At 39.9% G+C, this 25,298-nt stretch overlaps 2 protein-coding genes across 3 annotated transcripts in view; one reads left to right on the forward strand and one right to left on the reverse strand.

The window, feature by feature from the left end:
* Window positions 1–1,152: 1,152 nt before the first annotated feature.
* Window positions 1,153–14,041, reverse strand: LOC146476324 (NACHT and WD repeat domain-containing protein 2-like). Its single transcript, XM_085114873.1, has 7 exons — window positions 13,601–14,041; window positions 10,603–11,273; window positions 9,020–9,222; window positions 7,366–7,696; window positions 6,244–6,992; window positions 5,475–5,681; window positions 1,153–5,344 (listed from the first exon to the last, which is right to left on the reverse strand). Exons 1-7 carry the CDS (start codon window positions 13,681–13,683, stop codon window positions 2,084–2,086), a joined length of 5,505 nt encoding a protein of 1,834 aa, XP_084970999.1. The 5' UTR covers window positions 13,684–14,041; the 3' UTR covers window positions 1,153–2,083.
* Window positions 14,042–14,204: 163 nt separating this feature from the next.
* The window catches only part of LOC146476325 (uncharacterized), a 50,582-nt gene continuing 39,488 nt past the window's right edge, over window positions 14,205–25,298 (forward strand). Inside the window, exons 1-9 of one of the 2 annotated variants that reach the window (XM_085114875.1) lie at window positions 14,205–14,616; window positions 16,190–16,269; window positions 16,832–16,912; window positions 18,244–18,483; window positions 19,008–19,106; window positions 20,369–20,510; window positions 21,740–21,957; window positions 23,669–23,785; window positions 23,991–24,280. In XM_085114875.1, the coding sequence (XP_084971001.1) occupies window positions 14,381–14,616; window positions 16,190–16,269; window positions 16,832–16,912; window positions 18,244–18,483; window positions 19,008–19,106; window positions 20,369–20,510; window positions 21,740–21,957; window positions 23,669–23,785; window positions 23,991–24,280 (1,503 nt within the window). In that variant the 5' untranslated portion in view covers window positions 14,205–14,380. Of the gene's footprint in view, window positions 14,617–16,189; window positions 16,270–16,831; window positions 16,913–18,243; window positions 18,484–19,007; window positions 19,107–20,368; window positions 20,511–21,736; window positions 21,958–23,668; window positions 23,786–23,990; window positions 24,281–25,298 lie in introns of both variants that reach the window. The other variant, XM_085114874.1, reaches the window with a different exon arrangement.

Genomic DNA, 25,298 nt, shown 5'->3' on the forward strand with positions numbered 1-25,298 from the left:
AGTAAGAGTGCTGGGTTTGAAATTCCGGAAACGTTCCGTAACAAATGAAACGACTCCTGGGAGAAGGGCCCCGAATTCATTTTCTTACTTGCAATCTCACTGGCAGGTAAAAAAACCCTAACGTGATGGCGCATGAAGCCAACAAAATGAAACGGAATTTGATGCAAATTTCCGCTCTAACGAAAACAGTCGGCGAGTACCTCCGAGGGTGTTCGGTTTATTTCGGAATATTTCCATTATATCGTCGTGACCCATTTGCATTTCAACTAGTTGAACCAAAAATTTTGGCTAAAACAAAAACGCCCCATGACCCTCACCACTGCATTGGTTCGAATGTATGAAGCCACCTATCCTATGAATTGCTTTAATACAAAACATATTCCGCATTATTAGACACAATGGAATCCCACGCACCGTCCTCACCTCGGCTCCAGAAGGGAAGAAAAAGAGGAGGTAGGGGGAAGAGGCTTGGAGACGCACGGCGAAGAAAGGGCTACTGTGTTGAGGCAATGCACTGTTTCACGGGACAGAGATCGATTCAGGGAGCTAATTTTCCCGCCCAATTCCCCATACGAGGAGAAGGAACCCGATGATGATTAATACAAACAGTACTTAGCATTCATTCCCACTCAGAAAGTTTCATGAATCAGGGTCCCGGATCTTATGACGCCATGGGTTCCGTGAGTTTTTGACACTTTTAGCCAACATGGCTGACGATTGTTTTCATGCCATGCCAAAATAAGCTGCTGTTAGATTCTGTTCTCTCGTGGCTTCGCCATTCCATGTAACTGATAGTCATTTCAAAACTAGTCACACAGAGCCCTAACTACTCAACGTTCATAATCAGTTAAAAAGGAAGCTTTAAGGTCGAGATTAAAGTGAGATTTGCGCATTGTGGCTGCGAAAGTCATGCTCACACCAACCTCGTCCTCTACCTGCGGTCTTCGAGCGTAAAGTGGCGTCAGCAACGTACAAAGGCGCAGTTGTCAAGTGGTTCAGGCGTATACTTATGCATCGCGTAGTGAGCAACGGCCAAAGTCGTACTTGCTGCAACGCCTTCAAAAAGCAGACTGTTTCTTGCTTTTGTAACAGCAAAGGGGAGCAGGGGTTGATTGATTATTCTTTCATTGAAACTAAGAAGAAAACATCATTAAACCAAATCTGTCATATTTTAGTGAACCTTCACCCAAAAGTACAAATACAACTTGAGAAATGGACTGAGACAATATCTGAGAATCAAAACTTGTCAATGCCTCCTATATGTTACAATATTCTACAAACTTACAGTCATTTTCTTTCCATACATATACATTAAAACCTACCAGTTACAAGATCACCTTACAAAATTTAAAAACCCATTCATTTGTAACTGGTTGCAACGTTTATATATTCTATAAGAAATTATTATACAAGTAAAACGGACAAATAAGAATGTCTTCATTCGCATATTCAGTGAAACCTCGTTAAAATAGTAAAAAAAGAACTCTTCGTTGCAAGAACTTGATACGACAAATTCTCGTTAATTTCCAAAACGGAATTATAAATATGCTACTGTGATTTTAAAACTATGTGGAGCTGCACCCGCTCGCTTGCAGCTCTTCACTTTTCTTTTGCTCGCCAGTCAGTCAAACCAAAATCAAATCAAATGAAGCCTCAAAAAGTACCACATCATATATACAACATTATGAAGGCTAAAACAGATCCCACTTCCTTGTCATCTTTGATGTCACAAGTTTTAAACGCACGTTCTTCCAACCCTTGACTACAACAGCAATCAACTTGCTACCTCTTAACGACGAACTTATATTCCATAAATGTCATGTTAAACCTTGCCACTTCCAGTCCCGCAATTTCTTGTTCTTTGAATTTTCGCTCTGTGTGGAAAAACTAAGACTAACCGAAAAGTAGCGAATTTAAAATTAATTTTTGATTACAGGTTATTGATCACTCTTGTCCATTTTCTATCAGTCCTTACAGCTACAAAAGAGTCATGCTATAAGTTGTTTAGGCTTCGTCAAAATCACACAGTGAGGCAAAGGGCTCTTGCAATGGTTAAATTGTAGCATTGTATCGACTAAAACTGTCAGACATTAATTTCAGTTTCGCCGTTCTCGCCTTCCCATTTGAGCTCCTCGCTCATATCAAAAACTGCTCCGTGTAGGGTAGGGTGGCTGAAATATGGATTTGAAACGTCAACAGACAGCTCCCGTGACCCAACTTCATGCGACAAGGTCAAGGATACGATTGGTCGAGACTTGTTGATTACCATGACAACTTGATCGCCATCATCTGTCAGGATACAGCTGGAAACAGGTAGGTCTGGGGTGAACGAAGCAAGGAGTGTACCGGAAATCAAGTCCCAAATGCGAACAGTACGATCGCGGATAGCAAGAGGGGCGTAGGTTAGGGCTCGTTTTCCATCTTTAGACATACAGACACCCTCCACAGGCTCCGTGTGTCCATTCAGCTGGTGTTGAAATTCCCCTGTGACCAAGTCGTATACTCGTAAAGTCTCACTTGTGCCAATTCTTCCCGCCACCACGATTCGCATGCTCAGAGATGAGGACGCCACTTTCCAGACATTCATCCCCTGGCCAATGATGTGCTTGACCTTGCCAGTTTCCAGGTCCCATGTCACTACAGACTTGTGCGTCTTGTCCAGCTTCATGACATCCACAAGGTAGTGGCCATTAAAACTTATGTCAGCAGTTGTCAAACGTGGGTAATGACCGCTGATTTCTAAGGTGTAACGCTTAGCTTTTTCTCTCAGGTCCCAGACGATGAGAGGAGCATTCTCACACGAGCACACCGCAACCAATCCATTACCACTGACCATAACTGTTTCAATAATAGCGTTCTGGCCACCTTTCAGCTTGGTTACAAGTTCTCCTGTTTCAAGAGAAGCGAGTTTGAGATACAAGCGGTCTTTAGAGAGAATAAGAACATGCGTTGAGCCCACTAAAGCACAATCGCTGAATTTCAAACTCGTCGGCACAGCTCTTGGACTCTCGGCAAGACGTAGGGCCAGATCTCGACGCTTGTACAGGGAGCTCGCGTGCCGATGAACTTTGTCTGTCTTGGCAGGAAAGTCGGATCGCATGTGCTTGATAAGTTTTCCTTCTTGGAGGTCGATAATGGCAAGCTTTGTTCCTGAACGAATTACAGCGCGAGTGTCATCTACAACCAGAACTTCATCTGCATTGGTGTTGCTCAAGGTTCGAATGACTTGACATGAACTTGTGTTCCACACACAGATAGGACCAGGAGTCTTGGACTTGGTGATGACCTGCTTCTGGACACTGCTCTTGATCAGCACAAGTTGTTGAATACTGTTTACATCCTTGTTGTCTTCAAAGTTGACTTCAGAACCTTCCTGTGGCTCCAGGTCCCAAACACGTGCCATGAGGTCGTCAGATACCGTCAAGACCATCTTCAGATCAACGCAGGTCACTCTTACAATGGCGGTGGTAGGTGGATGCTTTAGCATTTGCTTCTCTTTAACAGCAGTTTCCAAGTTCCAGATTGCGATATCGTTGAAACTGCTGGTACACAGCAAGTGGCGGCCATTGTTGGTAACAGTAGGGAACAGGATATCTGGTCCTAGCACGTGAAGACACTTGCCTGATTTCAACTCAAACACTCTCACACCACGGGACTTTTCTGTCGAGACTACAAGTTGGCCTCCGTGGAATGCGGTGAGAATTACATCGCTGACAACATCAGCCGAGTCCTCGCCACAGACCTGAATAGCGAGACGAATGTCTTTTGTTTGGAGATCATAAATTCTGGTGTAGCTAGAACGGGAACTAGCAAGGGCAACGTTATCTCCCAATCCGGCAACTCTGTCATGGAGGAACGTCTGATCGGCGAAGTCTCTCGTCAGTGTTCCATCGTTGAGGTTTACAAACTTAATGACGTTGTCTACAACAGCAACCAGAGTGTCACGAATTCCCGCTACTGCGATCGGAGCAGGAATTTCCGTGCTGGGAATTTCCCAGACCATTTCTCCTTTATGAAGGTTCCAAAATTGAATTGCTCCACTACAAGACGCAACAGCTAGCTGATCTTCAAGACAAAAGTCCACATAACCAATGGCTCTGGAAGTGTCCAGGGTTTTCTCGACCTTTGCACTTTTGACGTCCCACAGGGTAATCAATTGGTCATGTGACCCATTCATTGCTTTGGTGCCATCCTGGCTGAGGACCAAGGAACCGTGAAGTCCTGGGAGCGACTGCACCAGTCTTCCTCCTGGTCGTGTCAGACAACGGATGTTGGGGATCAACGCTGGATTTGAAGGATGATGCGCCTGACGTAACAAGCGTGCAATGAACGGAGATGGGGAGCGAGATGATGATAGGCGCCCAATGAGTTGTGATGACAACTGATCGGCAGACACGTTTAGAGCTTCCATTGACAGTTGTAATGTCTCAAAAACAAGCTTGACATCTTGTTCATCTGGTTTGACAGCTAAGGCTTCAATAAAGTCATCCATGACGTCATGTACTGAAGTGGCTTTAAGCTTTACCAAAAGAAATTCATAGTTACACAAGGCACTCTGCTTCAGTCTTTCAAAGTCATCAGACATGAGCAAATGATACGGCAGTTCGGTCAACTTTCTGTAGTTAAACACATCATTACTGAATTTCAGTGGTTGACGTGAAACATGGCGGTCTTTTGCATTCCCCTTGCCGTCTCCTTTCTTTGCACCTTGTGTCCAACGTCCTATAAAATAATCTGCTAACTCGGAATGAAAGCGTCGGAGTTCATTCTCGTCCGAAAAAAGATATCTCTCCATGACAGCATCATGAAATTGCTGGTGTTTCCAAGTGATCAAACGAACGCCATTTTCAACATGCACCGCTAAGAAGGCCTCGATATCAGCCTTGATTCGAGCCAACAACGATGGAGGCAGCCGTCGAATAGGTGGAGTCCAATAGCAGAAAACTTCATCTAAGACCTTGTCATCGCAGGACAACACATCCTCCAGTTCTGATTCGCTGATGCCTGTTTTAGAAGCTGAAATATACGTCAACGTGTGTTGCAATAACGTTCTCCCATGCTTGCGCTCTAAATTTTCAAATAAGGAATTGATCATCTGACGAACTGAAAGACCAAGAGTTGCTTCATCCACAGTTGAATAAGATTTCCATTGAACGGCCTGTTCAAGGACAAGCTTTAAGTAAAGCGGAGATGGACACTGTGCAACCTGTTTTAGAATGGCACTTTCTTGTGATGCCGTTAGCTTCCTCTGGCTGGTATCCAGCTCCAGTTTAAGAATCTCCACTACTGCATCATCAGTTAAATCAGGAACCTCTAGGAAATAGTCCTCAGCGGGAATAATGCCCTAAAAAATTAATAAAACAACAGGAAAGACAAGATCAGAGGGCAAGGCAATGTTCAGTTTACTTTAACTATTCCGGAGACATCCCAAATTCAGAAACTTCCCAGTCACGTGCTGTAAACCAAATACCTACCTTAAGAAACGAAAAGGCCTGGTCTCCAGCTAAACAACTGAGAACAATCTTGACATGTGCAGGGAGTTTACTTGGTAACCATGACAACTCTCGAGCCAGGTTATAACTGCGAAGGCGGTCTAGTGAATCCAGAAATAACACCAATGGCTGTGAAGCAGAGGCCTTTAGAAGAAGGCTGTGGAATTCTTTCACCAGATTTTGGTATTCCTGTGGAGATACGGCAAAAAATGATATTGTTCTCAGTAGGTTACAATACGTTGTCCTATAAATAACTTCAGGACACATCTGGGGCCAAGCAATGAGTCCAGAAGGGAGCTGAGGTGGGGTGTCCAAACTTATGGGGTTGAAAGAAATGTAAGTTACTATCACTAACTAGGCTGAGCATACAGCAGCTGAAGTTGGAAAAGCCTTAGCATGCCTTAAGAGTATGACCTTCACTCTATGCACATAGACTAAAGAAGGAGCTACAGGTAACTCGCACAATCTTTACATGTCCACTTCCTTTGATAAAGTCACCTTCACAGTTGTCAATGGAAATGTTTCCTTTTTACGTAGGACACACTGAAAGCTACAGTAATGAAACCAAAAATCCCCAAAATGCTCAAGCTAAGTCTAGTTAAGCTAGCTGTGTCTTACACAGCATTGTACATGTAGCTCTAATATACATCTAAGATTTCCCTCATTTTATCTTTTGGTTTTAAACCTAACATACTTATAATTAAAAGTAATGAAATGGGTTGTCCTGTAATTTAAAAGTCTTCCAACAAACCTTTGGAACATCCTTGGAATCAACTTTGAACACTGCACGCAGCTGATGGCAGAGGCTGTGGAGAAGCTGATGAACTTTTGATGAACAATGGGTCACTCCAATAAACCGTACAATGACTGTTACCTCAGGCCCAACCCAGGATGGACTTGCACTGGCTGCCATGGCAACTAACGATGTCTTGCCAGAACCTTGCTGACCGTGAACAACCAAAGGATAATTCCCTTGACCAGTAATGTAACTCTTAAGCCTGTCTAACGATTTACTTCGGTTGTGCAAAGAGGAACAAAGCTCCCTACAGCACAAAGAGTGTTGGGCAACTTCTTCAAACAACGTGTTCTCAAGTGCTGAATTTTTTCCACCCTTCATCGCCTTCTCAATACAGTCTTTCATCATTTTAAAGGAATCTTGACACAATCTGTCGATGTAATGATGGTGTTCTTCGCTTGAATGAGAATCAACACCATTTTCCTGCCACTTGATGTTGTAGGAAACTATGTTGCTCTTGTCCAGAACTTTGGAAATTTGGGTTTCTTTTAATGATTCTAGAAGTGTCTTTGCTGTCTTGTCCCACTCTTTAGTTTCGTGTTTACCATGTGATTCATGTGTAAACTCCTCAATGTCCACATATTTGGCAGCATTGTGGCTTGTAATGTTGTCTTTCATGTCCGTGATAATACGATGGAACCAAAATGCATGTAAATTTGATTGGTCCACTTGCAGAAGTCCTTGTTTTATCTCCTCTTCTGCGTCTACAGAAAAAAATGAAATAAGTCTTAACTCTATTGGCTGTAAAGGATACATGCAAGCAGGATGGTAACTCACCAGTAAAGAGATACCAGGAATTACAAGGGTATTGAATATGGAATTTTTCTGTTACAATTTTGTCTTTTAAGACTACCTATTAGTAATGGTAGTGAATTTAAACATGGCAAAACATTTTAGCACAAAGCAAATAAGCACAAATGTACGCAACTTTGCGTATGTATGCAAACGTTTGTCCGTGTCCCACCAAAATGACTGTCTTCCTCTGATCTAACAACTGATGGGGTAACCTGACTACACAAGTTAGTTCTTCACTGTTCAAGTAAAATTAAAAGCACTGACTTGACCAAGGAAACCTACCTGACTGTTGATATCTGTGAGCTGCTTCTTTGGTGAGAGCTTTTACAGCTGCCTTCCTCAAAACACCCTGCAGCCTGAGGAATACCTCCCACCACTCTTTTAGTACTTGCTGTTTAACTTCTTTACTAGGTGGATTAACAAAGTCTGGAAACTGCGAGCTGATTGGCTGAAGAGTGTACTCCGGGGGGATTGCATTGTCATCACGTTTGAACCAGGACTGTAAGATGTCTTTGTCATCTTGATCTTCAATTGCAGCCGATAAAGAGTCAAACTCATCAGCAGGAATGCTGTGTGGGAACGGACGATAGCCATACTTTTGACATAGGAATGTCTGCAAACAATGTTAAGTATTAAATATCAATAATTATTGTCTAAGGCAATTCATATCCTTTAAATAGAAGAAAGACCCTTGCAGTTATTTACTTTATTTATTTACTTTCATCCACAGTTCAAATAAATTATATGTTTCATATATTCATAATTATCAATTCATATCTATCAAACCAGAGATAAACCTTTCAGAAATTAAATTATACTAAGTATTGCGGTATATTTATTACCAAAGGCTTCATTAAAAATTAAAAAGAAGATAAAGAACCTTGTCGTCACACAAACGTTAGCTACTTGTACCTGCTGAAATTTGCAGATGCCCATTTACCTTAGTTAGCGTTGTGTTCTGGCATCCAGCAGTTCTGCTGGTTAGGTTTTTCATTTTCTAATACAACTTGTATTTTTGGGAAATAAAACTATGCCAGTTTGGTAGAAATTACTTTTTACCAATGTGTACTCCAAAGACCTCAGTTGAAACAAATAAATTTTATCATGTTTTTAACAGGAATGCTTCAACATGATCCATGATAATGATCAAAATATAAAACTACTTGCATTGTCCCTGTAGTACGCACACTGTATATATATTGGACTGATCTTGTGCTTCACTCAAAAAAAAGAAATGAAATGAATTTCAACCATTTCCATTTAATGCTTTTCAAACCTACAAGGCTGGACATCAGAATTTTGTCTCAGTATCACTAATAACAATATAACTGAAGCCTTACAATATGGCCAATATGAACAATATGACCACCTCTATGTTGCTGCAAATTATGGGAGAAACACTTGAAATTTTTTTCTTGAAACTGATAAAGTTATCCCTAAGTGCACCCCAAACTAAAGGTTCCTTAAAATGTTCCCTTTACAGTATATCTCAGAGCCATGTCTATGTCTATAAAACAGGCCAAATCTGCATTTTACACGGTTGAGTTACATGCCATAATCTAGAAACAAGTCCCCTATTTTTCCGAGGGATTTTTGAGACTCCTACACTTCCACCAAACTGCCGCCATCTTGGTTTTTAGCAGTGAGTGCAATCTGGGGAGAGTGTCTAAACTACTGAGGGGGGGCCCCAGTCAGGGTACATTGTGTGTGGGATGAAGGGCAGGAAATTTTTTCCTGCCTCTCTTTCCCCCCACCCCTCCCCCATGGAAAAATAGGGGACTGTGAACAGTCTACATAGAAACTGGGCTGCATTAAAACTGCATGTTTTAATTTACTTCCCTAAAAGCATTATACATGTATGAAACTATAGTCCTTGGGTAAACATAGAATGGAGAAGGACCAAACTAATGCTGCAGCTATACCAAACGCTTCTTACCACAAAGTTAGGACCAGTAGAAAGTGCTTGGCATGTTCTGAGCTCCTTGAGTGAAATATCACTGATCATGTGATCATCTGTGCATGGGTCACAAACACCCCAGCGCATATCCACAACGTGAAATTCATAGCCTCGCTCATGACAGAAGTCTCGCAGTTTGGGGTAAACTCTGCTCATCAGTGCATTTCGCTCAACTCTTGTATCTGTGTAAAAATGTAGTGAACGCTAATATGTTTGTAATAGAAATTGACTTGGTGACCAAGTTACTTAACTGAACAATGCATGTCCAGTTGACTACATGCAGCTTTGGTTGGCAGTGGTGGTACTCTCTTATTAACCAACTGCCTCGCTTAAGTGGAAGGTGGGTGCCTGGGGTACCCAGGGGCTTCCACTGTGGCCAGCCAGCCCCTAGATAGAATACTGCCCCCATGGCTGGCAAATCCATGCAACCCAGCCACAAGCCCCCATTCCAGGCACCCGTCACACTAATGAAATGTTCAGTGGAAGGAAGAAACATGGGTGGGGGGGGGGGGGAAGGTGCTAAAACGACCGCTCCACACATCGCTATACAAACACTCAACTGAGAACTACAAGATCCTAGCTATGTACAAAGGTACCACGTATCATGTGAGCCTACACTTATGGGATTGACTGCTTGACTGCTAAGCTAGTGGTTGGTTAACTTAGTTAAATTACATTTAACCAAATTATAACTAAGCTATATTGGATGTGTTTCCCTAATTAGGGATGGTATGGTTTTGGGCTGTTTAATAGTCTAAATATGGGTATAGATTTTAACTATTTTGGTTTGAACAGGCATCTGAAAATGGACTTGGGTTTTAGAGGTCACACCCTGGATGTTAAAAGAGTGGATAACTCTATCCAGGGGACAAAAGATATTGGCTGGAGTACATTTTCTCTGCTGGATAGCCATTTACCTGCTGTATAGATCAGAGTTGTCTACTCTTTGAACAACCGGGGCCAGGTCAAAAAAGAGGTTTGGATTTTCGTACCCTAGGGAATCTGAAAATGGGTATTGAAAACCTATACATTTTAGTCTGAATAGGGTCAGGGTTTGAGAAAGGGCAGCATACCTCCCCTCCCCCGCCCCCCCACTAGAGTACATGTAGTTGTAAGTAGCAGTGTGGCATGGCATGGAGTGCTCATATCATGGTGGTGGTGTTTCTGAGGCATTTCTCAGATTCCTGTTTGGCATATGGCATTTTCCTCCACCACCCAAGACAGTGTGTTGATTGCTTGGGTGTGACTGGGGCTCTACCTGGGTTGTGTGGAATTGTCAGTAATGGAGCAGTCATTTTACAGGGCCAGCTGACCACAGGGAGACCCCTGGATATCCAAGACAACCATCTTCCATTATGCTATATGTGAGGCAGCTGGTTGATATTTGGCTGAGCTGATAAATGATAAAAAGAACTATATTTTCAATTGGTGGTCCAAAAAGACATTCTCCAGATGTCCACATACTTGGTGCAAAGCAAGTTGTTGTTTTCCCGAACAGCGTCTGGTCATCAAGCCTATGCATTCAGCTGATGTAATCAATCTAAATTTAAGTTTTTTTTTACCTGTAAATGTTGAACTTGTGAATATTCTTACAATCTTGGCCAAGTTAGGAATTTGAACATCCATATTTCCTGACAACACTTGTTGATACAGTTCATCTGAGGCAGAATGCTTGTCAACTGACGCAGCTGTTGTTTCAGCCTTCACGAGATTCATTGGTACAATCTCTGGTTCTGAAGTCTTCCTACCATCGGGGCAATCACCTCTTTCTTTTGTTTCTGAGGATGGATCATGACCATTGGGCAGATGATTCTCCAAGGGATCAAGTGGATAAATGTTGATATCTGGCTCTTCACTATCAGCGACATGATCTATTGGGCAAATATCAATATCAAAGTCATTCTCCTTATCTGTTACTTTGGTCCCATTTGGAAGATTCTCAGTAGATATTCCATCGACTTCCTCTGATTCCTCCCTATCCTTCTTTCCAAACAACTTTTTGCTAAACTTTGAGAATCGTTCTTCCTTGTTCTTCTTCCTTCCACAAAGCTCATCTAAAGAGGAACTTGATCCAGGGGCAGATTTATGATACACTTCATGCTCAGGTGTTTCAAATTGTGGAAAGGACAGATGAAAGTCCTCACTTGAATCTTTTATTTTCTGAGTTGATGAAGCTTTTTCTTCTTGAACATCTGCTCCTAAGGGCAGTGAAGTATGGCTGCCTTCTTTATCACTAAAGAGAGTTTGGAAAAAAAAATCCTTCAATAAGGAAAATTTGCATACAAACAATGTCCTTTAAATGCCCAAGTTATATGTATATGTTGTGGTTTAATTTTTTTTTTGTTTTTATTGTCCTTTGTGCAGTATTCATTACCATAATCTGAGAAAAAGGGAAATAAAGATCAGATTGGTTTGAAAATATTTAAACAAAAAAAAAATGTGAACCACAACATAAATACCCCCCCCCCCCCCACTTCTGATAGTAAAAGAAGAAAAAGAACAGTGGCTGATATTGGAGAAGGACCAAGGAAGTCTGGATCCCCTTTCAAATCAGAACTTGAGCACATCATAGACCTATTTTATTTACCATGACGCTTATAATTGAATGCTTATGATTCTCCGAAGGTAAGCAATAATTCCTTGTTTTTAAACCTCAAGTCAACTGAATGGAATAGCATTTCAAGGGGTGTGTGGAAAAAAGCCTTACAGTATGCAAAATAAAATGAAATGGTGTACAGAAATTACTCAGCACATAGTTCTCACTGGAACCCCTAAATGTTCAAATATCACCACAAAAAACATTATGCCAAAATGGCTCCAATTTTTTATGTTCTTTTGTCTAGGAAAAATATCCTTTTGATCTTTTAACTTAAGAACAAGGTAAGAAGGGCTAATTTGAATACAAACAAAAGAAAGTTAAAATGGTAGCCATTTTGGAATAAGCATAATTTTATTTATTAAAGTTTAATTTTTCCAAATTCCCTATATTGTAATTGGATTCCCTTTCATAACATTTATAGACACATTTTTGGACACCTCAACACCATAATAAAGGTTTAAATACTGAGGAATTTAAAAAACCAAAACATTTGACCTATTGAAAGATACTGGTGCAATATATGCGAAGCATTTTAATCTCTTTTGCTTTCGCCAGGCTATCCTTGGAAGTTTAAATCAGCTACTGCCAATGGCAGTCTTGTTTGAATAATCATGAAGTACAACTCTCCAGTTATAATTGCTGTATACCATAAAAATCACAAACGAATTAAGTAAAATTGATTAGAAGTTTAATATAAACAGTTGCACTTGTAGGGTCAACTGAAAATTACCCGAGATGAGAGATTTGATGTAATCCAACCTTTTTGAATTAAGACATCCATACTTTGAACAAAAATTCTCCATAAAATTTAAGTTTAATGCTGCAAATTTATAAAGCCTCAGACCAAAGGATGATATTGACACACAACTCTGGATCACATAAACCAAAAAGCAAGTCTCATCTCACACTAAGTGTTTACGTTAATCCGGATGTTAATATAGCGTCATACCTTACGAGGATGTTAAACTGAGGTCATCTCTAAATTTAACTGGCGCACACTTGAGCCAGTATACAGAGGGTCATATTGGAGGTACGAGACAATAAAAAAATAGTTGGATAAAACTAAAATTTATTTCTTCCCAAAGGATGATCATTTTATTGTTTTATACCTCCAATATCGCAACTGTAAAAACCTTGTAGAGGAACTGCTGGGCATGTTGATGGAAGGTCAATTGAATTTGCAACAATTAACAGCTCCAAAATCACCCTCACTCTAAGCCCACCCCCTGCTTATTTGGTATGATTTCATTTCCCTTTTGAAAAAATATAGATGCAATTTTTTACTGGTCATTTACCGACAGTTAAGAGGATCAAAATATATTATTAGAATGCCCCACAACTGCCTAATCTACGAGACAGAGATTCCAGCCTGAACTAAGCAGAGAGAGAAAAAAAGCTCTGTCTCGCCTGACCTATCTCCATCCCTGGCACCGCAATTAGCTTACTGTACGGTCGAACGCAATTAATATTTTATATTGTCCAAGTATCATTCGTTCTAAAAGTTTTATGTTTTATAATGTTTGAAAATCAATATGACCTCAAAACACTCAACCATGATTCGTTTAGTTCTGGTATTCCTGCTTTTAGAAAAATATGCTTAAACTTCTTAATTTAGCTTTCGATTATGATTGCTGACAGTTTTACCGTGAATACTAGCTAATCAGTTTTATTTTATGGATCAGCTAAATTAATTGGGTACCGTGTTCATCAACAAAATACCAAACAGGGAAAAATCCATGTCCCGCAATCTTGTGGTTACTTGGAATACCGCGACACACAGGCAGCAAAATTCTTTAAATGGATTTCATGATCCCAGCAAAAAACATATTGAGCTTAAAGCTTACATTGGCTTCTTAAAAAAAGGAACATGAGCTTAAAGACATTAAGATAAAGAAGACATGGTTAAGAGACTAAATTGACACTATAAGGCGATTTTCATTCGTAAATTTCTTCGATCTTACCTCAAAGTTGGATTTTGTTGCCCTGCTTCAAGTTCTGCTTTCGAAGCTCTTGGTTTCGATTCACAGCACCCCATGTTTCCCATTTGATTGATTTTCAATCAACACGGGCTCGCTGGCGGTTTTCAAGCCATGTCACACAACAACAAGTATCTCTGCTCTTCTGAGAATAGATAACTGTCAAGCAACAATTATTAGCCGTACATTGTAGACACAATAGCAGCGAATATGTCAGCTCTTTTGTCCTCTCTGATCTTAGCGTTCGCGGCTCTCTTGGAATGCGTCCTTTATTGCCCGGTCGTGTCGCCGTCGTTTTTACATGCAAATCACCTCTAAATGAATTTCGCGTCCGACAAGCAATCAGATCTAAGGCGTGAAATTATTAGCATATTTTCGACCAGAGGTGAAAAAAACCCTTACCACAGATTACATTCTGCATAAATAACTACCAGACGCACCTTCACATCGGTACAACCATAGATACATCGAGATATAATTTCTCCCAAGCTACACTATATAAATTTATTAAGTTGCTTGGTAAGAATTACGACATCAATCTCGAACACAAGCTGATCAGCGGCTGGCAGCCTCGACTTCATTCATACTTGAACAAAAACATGGCGGTTTGGCGCGAAGGTTATAGTTTATACGTTTCGTTCTTGCAGAATTAGTAACCGCTATTTTAGATCGCTTTGTTGTAAACAGCAACACTCAAAGCTCAACTGTTTTAATGGATAATTCAAATTTCAAGTTGGATGCTGGATATTGCACGAAAACATAGCCATGGATTTAGACTTCTCGCAGGAGTCCCTTGCTTTCAGTGACATTGCTCCACCATCTCATGTCAGTGGTCTTGAATCGTTTTCGGATTTCGACGCCAGTGAGTGCAGCGAGGTTTCCTTCGCTGAAGTTGTGCCTAACAAAGGCGAGGGCAAAGATGAAGTGGCTTCTGTTCGGGAAGATGCCACTCAAGCTAATATTTCTACGGAGAAGAACCAAGAGTCAAGTGGAACAGAAAGGTAAGTGTTGTTGATTGTATGTCACCAACTTAGTGACGTCCTTTTTTTTTGCGGAAGTCTTTAGACTAGCAGACGCAGAATTTATTTCATGGGTTCATCAGTTTGAAAATTTTGCCTCCTATAAATTACTCGACTTCATCAATTGCTTACTTGACTTAATTGAGTGTTCATCGAAAATTAGGCTTAATTAAGGAAAATTAAGAACCAGCTAGCAAGGACTTACGTTTGACATTTTTTAGGGAGCTTTGTTTAATACGTACTAAAAATATTATTGTCCAAAACGAAACATGAATCTGGAGTGATATAAAAACAAAACCTTTTAATGCATTTTTAGAATAATTTTTAGAGCACTGAAGCAGTGACAACTGTTACACTCTTCCTCTTGAATAAATTGTTAAATTAATCCACTTCTTCTTTCATAATTTTAAGCTTATTGACAACGAAGTTAATTCCATCAAACACGCCTACTTGGTTTAATATTTTTTGGGAAGCAAAATGTTGTACATATATTTATTGTTTGAGCCCAAAAATTGCAAGAAGGCAATAAAAATCACATTTCACTGCAAACTGGACACTTGAATAATTCTCATTTTGTTGAAGCACATGTAACCATGTTATGTTGAATTTCACTGACTTGATAATTATTTTGGCCTTATCTTTCTCAAAAACTTTAGCATAAACCTGTGAAAAAAATCACAGTTAGAATAATAAAAATTCAGGGACTTACAAGCAAACTGAAAAATCTGTTTTTACATAAGACGGTTATATTCTCAGTGCTTCAGTTGTTATGAAAAGTCATAGCACAGGGCTATTGACCAAATCATAATTGATGAGAAAAACTAATCCTTTCTCATTTCACAGGAAAAAATTAATAAAGGCTGTTGCTAGCACTAACAAATAGCAAAAATATCCAAAGTTGAACCTCGATTATCCGGACTATTTACTGAGGTCCCGACAAGTCCGGATAATCGAGGTTCGACTGTAATAGCTTAAATATCTTTAGATGGTCTGCATTAATAGGAGAGTTTCTAAAAAGGAAAATCATGACCTTTCAAATTGTACTGTGAAGATTTTACTCCATTTTAGTAAGATGATTTTATAATTAAGCAAATGAAACAAAAACAAAAAGACGAAGAAAAGAAAGCTTCTAAGATTTCAAAATTAGGTAGCTTTCAGGATCTAAAATTTTTTTAAAGTGTTACAAGCTTTTGATTCCTTCGCAGAATCTTTTTCAAGTAAGTAAGAGGTTAATTTATGTCATGTGAATGAGGTGATGTGAGTTGTGATAAAATGTCCAAAAAGACAAAAGACCACTCTCAATATTGAGACAGCAGCTACATGTACGAACCAGCAGCGGTCTTTCTGGACATCTTTTCATGTAACTTACACCACCTCAACTCACATGACATACTGTAAATTGAACTCCCTTGAAAAAGATTCTGTAAAGAAATAAAAATCTTACAACGCTATAAAATTCTTTAGATCCTGAAATCTAATTTTGTTTTCCAATATACCACTTTATGTTTATCATATTTTCATTGTCCAATGTACTTCTTTATTGTTCTCTTTGTAGGTTGTCTTTAGGACTGCAGGGTCTCAATGCCAACAACATCAATGAATTCCTTGAAGCCATCCACAATGCAGAATCACTAGGTACAATGAAAAGTAGACTGCGGCTTCCTCAGTCTACATTTACCGTACATGACAGAATCACCCTTGTATATTCAACCTTCTGGTAATTTCTATTGCTTGTGGTGACTATGTCCATCACTTCTCCCATCTGGATGTGATTATAATTCATCACAGGATCCATAGTATGAAGTGACTAAGTTGCTCTCACTTTTATGGGATGCTAATCCATCACAGGATTCCTAACACGAATAAGTGACTAAGAGTATTACTTGCTCCCCCAGGATGAGATGCTAGTGCATTACAGGGTAATCCCCAGCATGAATGACTATAGTCCATCACAGGGTATTTTGTGATGAAGTGTTCAACTATGGGTATTACTACTCTTCCCTGGATGGGATGCTAGTCGACCGCAGGATACCTAGCATTCTACTAGGTTTCCCATACAGGACTGTGATACCCATTTATAAACATAGGAAATGAGAGGCAATGTGAAGCAACTTTAATTTCTTGCCTAAGGAAACAAGATTGTAACTCTGAAAGGGAACTTTCCAGCTAATAGGGTTTTTAAATTGTTTGTAATCAGGAATTCCATCATCCAATAGTGGGAAAAGCTTGGCTGGGGATGAGAGCTCGCTTGGCATTCTGCAGTTAGATAACCTGCCAGGTAAAATGATTATTGTTAACATCCTCCATGAATTTGTCTTTGGTGTGACTGGTTGAATTTAATCATGAGGAGCCTGAGAACTTTACAACCTTGTCTCTTCATTCTCCTCTCCCGGTCTAATTCATACCAGTAGGTACAGGTTATATTGGAAACTCTAGATATGTTACGTGTAATCCAGACTTGAGTTTCTGACATGCTTGAAATACACCGGGGGGGGGGGGGGGGTGGTACTCCCTTATATGGGCTATATAGGTACATGTATGTGCGACCCCAAAGGGTATGGTTTTTCTGCCACTTTGGTCATAAATAGGGTATCAATTTTAGCCATTTTGCCGCCATTTTGGTGATAAATAGGGTATCAATTTTTGCACTCTAGTCTTGAATTCGTTATCTTTTTTTTATTTTGGAAGAAGCTATTTCTTCATCATGATGTTTTACGGCAACTGTGTACATGCTGCAACAGCTTGTGATGAGCTCCGGTCACGCGCTGGGCTCCAGGGGAGTTTTGAACTGAAGTTGATCAGACACTATCAGGTCATAAATGGGGTATCAAATTTTTGGTCAGGTCATAAATAGGGTAGGAAAAATCGCAGGTTTTGGTCATAAATAGGGTAAGGGTTTTGGGAAGCAGGCCACACACCCCTACCCAATTTTTTTGGGAGTACCCCCCGTCCTCCCCCGGGAAAATACAGAAGACTGCCTATGCACAGATGTAAGTCTCTTTAAACTGATTCAAAAAGAGGCAAAGGTAAATTAGTTTCTTTTTTAGGACGTACAGTTATAAAGGACTAGGAAAAAGCTGTAATTTTCTGTGGTTCCTTGTGATGTGTTCACATGGTATTACACTGCTGGGTACTTACAGTGTTGCAGATGTGTTATAATATGTAGCATAGGTTAGTGGTATGGATTATCTAGGGACATAAAGGGATATTCTGGTATGTCACCCAGATGAACTTAAAACTTGGTTTACTGTTTCTTCAGGTAAAGTTTATTGTTTTATAAACTGTGCTGTATGAATTAATTGATTGATTGATTAATCTTGACAATGTTTTACTCAAATTTGGTGCTACCACTTTCATTGCTGTTGTTTTGGCAAAAATGCTAAGAGGATTTCAATCACAATAGAGACAATAGAGACAGTGCTACTGGATCCTTGTGTTGTAGAGAAATAATAGCTTCAGGCTTTATTTGTTGAGAAAGGATAATCTAGACGGATGTCATTGCCAAGATAACCAAACTAAAATAAATAGTTAGAGTGGGTTCTCTTCACTTTTTTCTCTTTTTTTTTTTTTTTTTTGATTCTGAAAGAGTTGTCCACTTCTTTTTATCAGATTTTGGCGACAACCTTAATTCACACACTTCAGAACAAGATTCCCAGCCACTGGAGAGAACTTTAGTTGGCAACGATGATGAAGAAGAGGATGAAGTTGTTATTAATCACCATGATGCTACTGACAATCTTCAAGGAGAGGACATTCCGTTCACAAGTGAATGCGGCAATGCTGCAAATTTAACGCCGCTTCCTGACAGAAACACATTGGTGCAATTTGAAGAAGAAAGACCAGATACTGGTATGATTGTACGATATCTTGATTACAGTTTGTAAACACTACAAGACTAGGAATCAACCTTACCTGTACTCTCTGAAATTAGTTTTCTGGCAGGTACTTAATTCCTTGCAGTTTATGGACCCATTTTTTTTGCAAATTATATGCCTTGTTCTCATGATTTTCAAGGAAATTCCCTACAATTTTGCAAAAACTTGACATTGATTTTCGTTAATTATTGTTGGATGTCAGACAATTTCAAAAATTAAAACTTCAGGAAGTATGAAGGGACAAGGTTAAGGACTACTGCTCAACCTTATGCTATGACTCTGCTGAGTAAGGAGAATAAAAAAATGACATGTAAATCTCAGGCCCTTTTTGGACAGTGATGTGGGTCTCAGCTAATGGGAAAAGTTAGACCAAAGCAAGTTAACTGTGGCATGGGGATATGATTTACTAAACCTTTCAATTTTCAAAACTAACATTAAAAGAACAGTGCCAGTTGATTATGAGAATTGTAACAGTAAAAGAATGTTTCTTTCTTGTAGGCAAGGATCCAGACACATTTTTCAGTTCTCACCAAAGAGAAGCAAATGATGGTAATGAAGCCATTAATGAGGAGCCCTTACGCTACAGTTATGGCCAAGGTACTATCAATAGGCCTTATCATGGTTTTTGACGCCATTTTGACGAGTGGGCAAACAGGCTTGAAATAACAGTGTTTGTATGGAAATCCGATGTCAAATAATTTTCATAAAACATCACTTCTGAAGAATTCATGAATTGGAAACTTTAGGCCCTAGGAAAAGGATTTTAAGAAAAAAATTGGAGGGATGTAGCTTTGCCAGAAAACGTCCAGTTGTGTTTTGAACTTTCCATACATTTGTCTGTAAAGCGAACCAGCCGTGAACTGCTACTAAAAATAGTTCATGGGAAAAAAATACAGGGAAATGTATGGAAAGTTCAAAACACGACTGGACGCTTTCTGGCAAAGCTACATCCCTCCATTTTTTTTTTCTTAAAATCCTTTTCCTAGTGCTAAAAGTTTCCAATTCATGAATTTTTCAGAAGCGATGTTTTATGAAAATCATTTGACATAGGATTTCCATACAAACACTGTTATTTCAAGCCTGTTTGCCTTCTCGTCAAAATGGCGTCGAAAACCGTGATAAGGCCTATAGCATTCTCTCAAAGCCTGTTCCACTTTTAAAGAGTATTTAATTTTTTTTTGTACATACAGTAAACTATTTTAAATGTTATAATGAGGACTCATTGCTCATTGCCCAAGGGAAATTAAGGGTTAATAGAGGGGCACATGATAATGGTGAGCCTTGGTTCTGATTAGGAGGACTTGAAATTCTGAGAATTACTCATGTACATTATACCATGCAGTTTACACTGTTATATCTGGCAAAGTAAGGCCTGAATTCAGTAGTTTAAATAGTTGTAGGCCAATGGACCTTCCCTTGGAGAATTTGGAGTTTGTCTTCCATTGGGGACTCAGAATTTTTTTCTGCGTAGTCTCATGCTTGCAAGAAGGTGAATAGAGTTTACTTATCACAGAACTGTGGTGAAAATTCTACATCTTTCTCTGTGTCATCATCCACACCTGCCTGTCTTGTTAAAAGACTATATGGTGTAGCACCATGGCAGTCAGTTTCTGAAACACCTCTTGGAAAATCTTGCATCCCAAACTCTCCCATGAGAGATGAAGCAAAATGAACAGAGATGGCACATGTGCTGGTACCACCCACCCCTTTCTTTTAACCCCAATTTTTGGGCTTGAAAGTTGTGTTGAAACGACTCTGTCTTCCTTATTGCACTGATGACCAAGCTTCCAAGCACCTGGACTGTGGGTACTGTTGCCAGACGGTTTCAGGTCTTTCTCATACAAATTGTTGAATTGCAGAGGACCTGGACATGATGTTACAAGGTAGATCAGGCAGTGGTGATGGTGGCGAGTTGATTGATAGAGTATCTCTGACTTCCAGTATCAGCTTTATACAATCACAGACATTTCCTGAAAGCATATTTAGTCAGAGCTTTAGCAGGTACAGTAAATTTTGTAATGTGCACTGTTGGTGTTTGATTTACATTTGTCTTGTCCGTTGACTGAGTTTAATTATGTGAAACAGGTTATTATTTTAAGCCTGGTGAATGAATGAGAATAATGTATTATTCAGTGAGTGACATGCAGATTCGGAAAAAAAGGAAATCCATGTGCTCCCATTAGGAGTTCAACCAGGGGGTCACCAAAGAATTTCACAAAACATTTGAACATGTGAAAAACAAACAAACAGGCAAACCAACAAACAAAAACTAAAACAAACAGCTGGTACAAAAAGTGTAATTTCTTCATAATGGCTTCAAAGGTCCCATTAAAATTTTTTGAGCATAAAGACATAATTTTTTGTGGTCAAAGCAGGCAGGCAAATCTTGTTCAAAGCTGATCAGTTTGCTTGGTGCTGACTATTACTGAAACCCCATTGACTACAGTGCATATATATTGACTATACGCTGGAACAGAAGAAAAGTAGTGAGTACTGTGAACAAAACAGTTCCCACCCCAAACTAACTAGCAGAGACAAAGGCAAAAATAATAAGGATGTATATCTTCACTTCACTATGTGAAAACTAGGCAAGATTAAAGAAATGCTCTTCATTCAACTTCCCTTAGTGTTGCTTGGAAGGTCTGCCAGTTCACCATCATCCCTTTCTGAGGGTACAACAATACTGACAAGGTGATGGGGGAAACGTAGGATGTTTATTTAAGGGGGCCCTGTCACGGCAATTTCTCTGTGTTGTGGTGAAAAGCACTCAAATATTTGACAAGATTCCTTTCCTCTAACATCAAATTGCCCATTATTAGAGCACTGAGAATATAACACTTAATGAATTTCTCCTGGAAGAACTCACTATCATCAGTTGTTTGGTGATTTCTCCAAAATACACAGGAAAAACTTGAAAAACATGGCCGATTTTTTCAAGTTGCATTCCATTTCAATCCTGGCTATCTGCAGCCAAAGGTACCAAATATTGGTTTCTGTGCACTCATGAGGTAATTGTTAACAAAGCTGAACCATTATTTTAACATTCCATTGATATGATATTTTGGTTGTTCAAAGCGACACTAAAAATAGGTGACACTGCCCCTTTAAGAATTGTAACAATTGAGTTTATGAGTCTACTTACAGTGCCTCAGAAGTTTTGTCTGAGATTCTGGTCATTATACTGTACAGCCATGTTAAGTGTTCCCACCATTGTTCTTTTGTACCAGTAGTCGGGGTCTTGGCAGTGGGATGGACTCGCGTTCTGAGAGTGATGGTCATGAGGAGAATGAAGACAACACTCTGTCTCTTCTGCATGCTGCAGGAGATGGCAGTAATGGTAGTGCTGGCCGTCCTGGTCTTGAAGGAGCTAATTCTGATGCAGAGGACACACCCAGCATTGGTGGACTTCCCTTAGATACAAGCAGCAGACTAGAAGCTCAAGGACTTGGTGAGTTTTTGCTTGCATTGGCATGTACAGTAAATTGTGCATTCTTTAACAATTACTGGGTAAGGCCCATCTGCAATGGACAAGTGGTTGCATTTGGCATGGCAGAAGTTTGAATTCAAGGTCTCGTTCAAGCCTTGCAAGTCTCTGCTGTCATGCTGTTTGCTTAGGGAAGAAATATGCTGTCCACATTCTCTCTGTATGCAGGTGTATAATTGGTATCAAAAAGTTCTCAGGAGAGCTCCTAATCAAAGGCTCCTGTGAGCCAACTCGTGAATGCAGATGACACATAGTAATTGAAATTTAGACGGCTACGGAAACTTCCTCAAAAGCTAAAAGAAATTATATCTTTGCCCGATACTGTAACGAAAAATGACCATTCTTGTACTATTAAAATGATTGTCAAATTATTCTGTACAGATTGAATAAGCCGATTATTCTGATGCGCCGATTAAAAAAAAATCACGTGTTTTTTTTATTCAAAGTTCATAGGAGCACGCCATGTGCAGCTACGTCATGCAAATTCGTGTCCCCGATAGTCCGGGGCTACTGGATTTCGCGATCGGGCTAGTGGATTCTAACCATCACTTGCCCGATGGCCAAGTGAAGTTTTTTTGGGAATTAAAATTACAAAATTACTGTAGGGCAAGCCGATCTCACAAAGGAAAAAAAATGTTCAACAAAGTATCGCATTACATTTCATGCCCGACATAAATGCGTGAAATTTTTCCTTTGGAGTTCAGTCCACGCAATCCTCAAGTAAAAATAAGGAACTATGACAAGCTCTTGCTAAATAAGAATTATTTATCGACCGCGTCCTTTTGCTTTCCCATAAATTTCCAGTTGTAAATTTCGAAAATGAAACATTTTTTCCCTGTGAAACCTCTATGAAAGCTGACAAGATCTTAAAGTGTTCATTTCACCAGAAATTTGCATAATTTTGTTTACGACGTCAATGATGCGTGACATGGCACGTTCCGCTTTCGCGTGAAAACTGACAAATTAAATTATTTTTAATTAAATTATTTCTAAATTAAATTATTTTTAATTCTTAAAAGAAACCGCACTTTGCAGAAAAAAACGAAAAAAAACCTATAACTTTGCTCAGATTCAACGAAAAACTCCATTCTTACACTGAAATGATTGTCAAATTATTCTCTACAGAATGAATGAGAGAATTCTGACGTGTCGTGAAAAAAAATTTTCACGTTTTTTTTTTCACTAATTGAGTTTACGACCCCGGACTTTCTGAAAAACTGAAAAAACTTGTAACTTTGCTCAGATTGAACGAAAAATCTCCATTCTTGCACTAAATGATCGTCAAATTATTCTCTACATATTGAACAAGAATTTCCTGATGCGCCGTGAACAATAAATGTTCGCGTGTTTTTCCCACTAATTGAATTTGAAACTCACTCACTGCGCACGCCCGAAAGTTAACGACAAAACCGACCGACCGACTGATCGACCAAGTCAAAAGCCAGCTATCGCCATAACTCGTTCATTGCGCTACGCGCATTCACGAGTTAAAAAGTGGGAGATGAACCCTAAAATAGATTGGGGGATAGACGTGGTAGACTACTCAACTGGCCTGTCATTTGATTGGTAATTTCCTCCCTAACCAGCTGCAAAATTAAAGGTCTGATAATTATAATCAATATGATTTATTTTTATAATGACTCTATGTTCATTATAACCACCTTGCTCTTTTTAGAATTGCGTCAGTCAGCTGAAGGTGTCGATGTTCTTCCTGATGTTCCTGGCGATGGGGGAGGAGGGGGTGATGGCAGCAGCGGTAACAACAGTGACGCTGACGACGGGGGACCTGCAGGTTAGTACACTCACTCTAACTCATCAGTTCTGATGGGAGTGCTAACTACTGGTAAAATAAGACACAGTACATCTTTGATTGTTACCTCCAAACCGGACCTGTTAAACATACAGGATGTGGTAATGATGGGAATTTCAGACCACATTTTATTTTATGCAGCATTAAAATTTGAGTGGATTGATAATTATTATTCTCATTGTCCCAGGGGCTGCATATGCCTCTTCAAGTGCCAGTGTATTGCCACCTTCAACCTTTCCTCCAACTATTGCATCATTTGGATTCATCAACCAGTCCACTGCAGGCGACGTGAGTTCTGCTTTAGGTGTCAGTGATGGCCTGACAGCAGGGCGTGGCTGTCCAGTGGGTGATGCTGCTGCAGACAGGTCCCCTGTACTAATACATAGTCCTCCAGAGCAGCTGAATGAGCTCCAAGACCCGACAAGTTCACCATATCCTCTGCATTTCCAGGCATCATCCACACCCATGGTAACCCAGGTACATTTTGTACATGTATGGCTCTCTTAGGTTATTTAATTAAATTGAAAGTTTGTCACTAGACACATTTTGTTGTTCATTTTTCTTGCCACAATCTTCTTCATTGACGTCACCAACATCATCGCCACTGTAGTGGTTGGGTTTATCATCATGATCATCGTCATTACCACCGTCGTCATGTCATCTTCACCTCATCATCACCATCAGTGACAAAATGGCCCCTTACACCACTTCCCATCGCACTTAAGTGTGAGGCACACCTACTGTGAGCATTTGGTTGGCCTATTTTTATGTGAACTCAAAATACTGTGATGACAGGAAAGGGCTAAACAAAAATTATAAAATTGAAAACAAACAGTCTTAGAGTTCCACTATTTTGTCTGGTATTGTGGTATAATTATTTAATTTTTAATCATGTAACTGCTGACATTTATAATTTGTTGCTAAGAATGTACTTAAAAGAAATAAAAAAGAAATAAATGACTTTATTTAAGTGTCGAAGCATTTAGCGCTGTAGCACTAATTGGGGACACTGTAAACCAGTGAAATAAATATGCCACCTAAAAATAACATTTGTTAAAAATCCCTACTGGTGGGAGGCAAATCAGTTGGCTATTTACAAAGCGTGGCCTTGGAGCAGGACTTGAAGCTCGGGCCTCCAGATTACACATCCAGCACCCCTAACCACCAGGCCACACTGCCTCCCACATTAACGCCTATGTCGCAAATGGAGGTTGGGTGCCCAGGAGCCAGGGGCTGGTACCGCCAACCCAAACCCAGGTAGGTAGAACACCCCATAAGCCTGCCTTACCCACAACCCAGCCACGAGCCCCGCCCGCAACCCAGCCCCAACCCTAGCACCCGTCACACTGAGACAAAAAGCTCAGTGGAAAAATAATAAGTACATAAGACAACGAACTAACCCTAACCCTAACCAACCCCCAACACCAATCCCCAACAATAACAAAGTAACACTACTGGGAGGGAAGGGAGGGAAAGAAAAGCCCAACAAAACGCG

This window comes from Pavona decussata, unplaced genomic scaffold (genome assembly GCF_977016875.1).
Source record: "Pavona decussata unplaced genomic scaffold, jaPavDecu1.1 SCAFFOLD_78, whole genome shotgun sequence".
Classification (NCBI taxonomy): domain Eukaryota; kingdom Metazoa; phylum Cnidaria; class Anthozoa; order Scleractinia; family Agariciidae; genus Pavona; species Pavona decussata.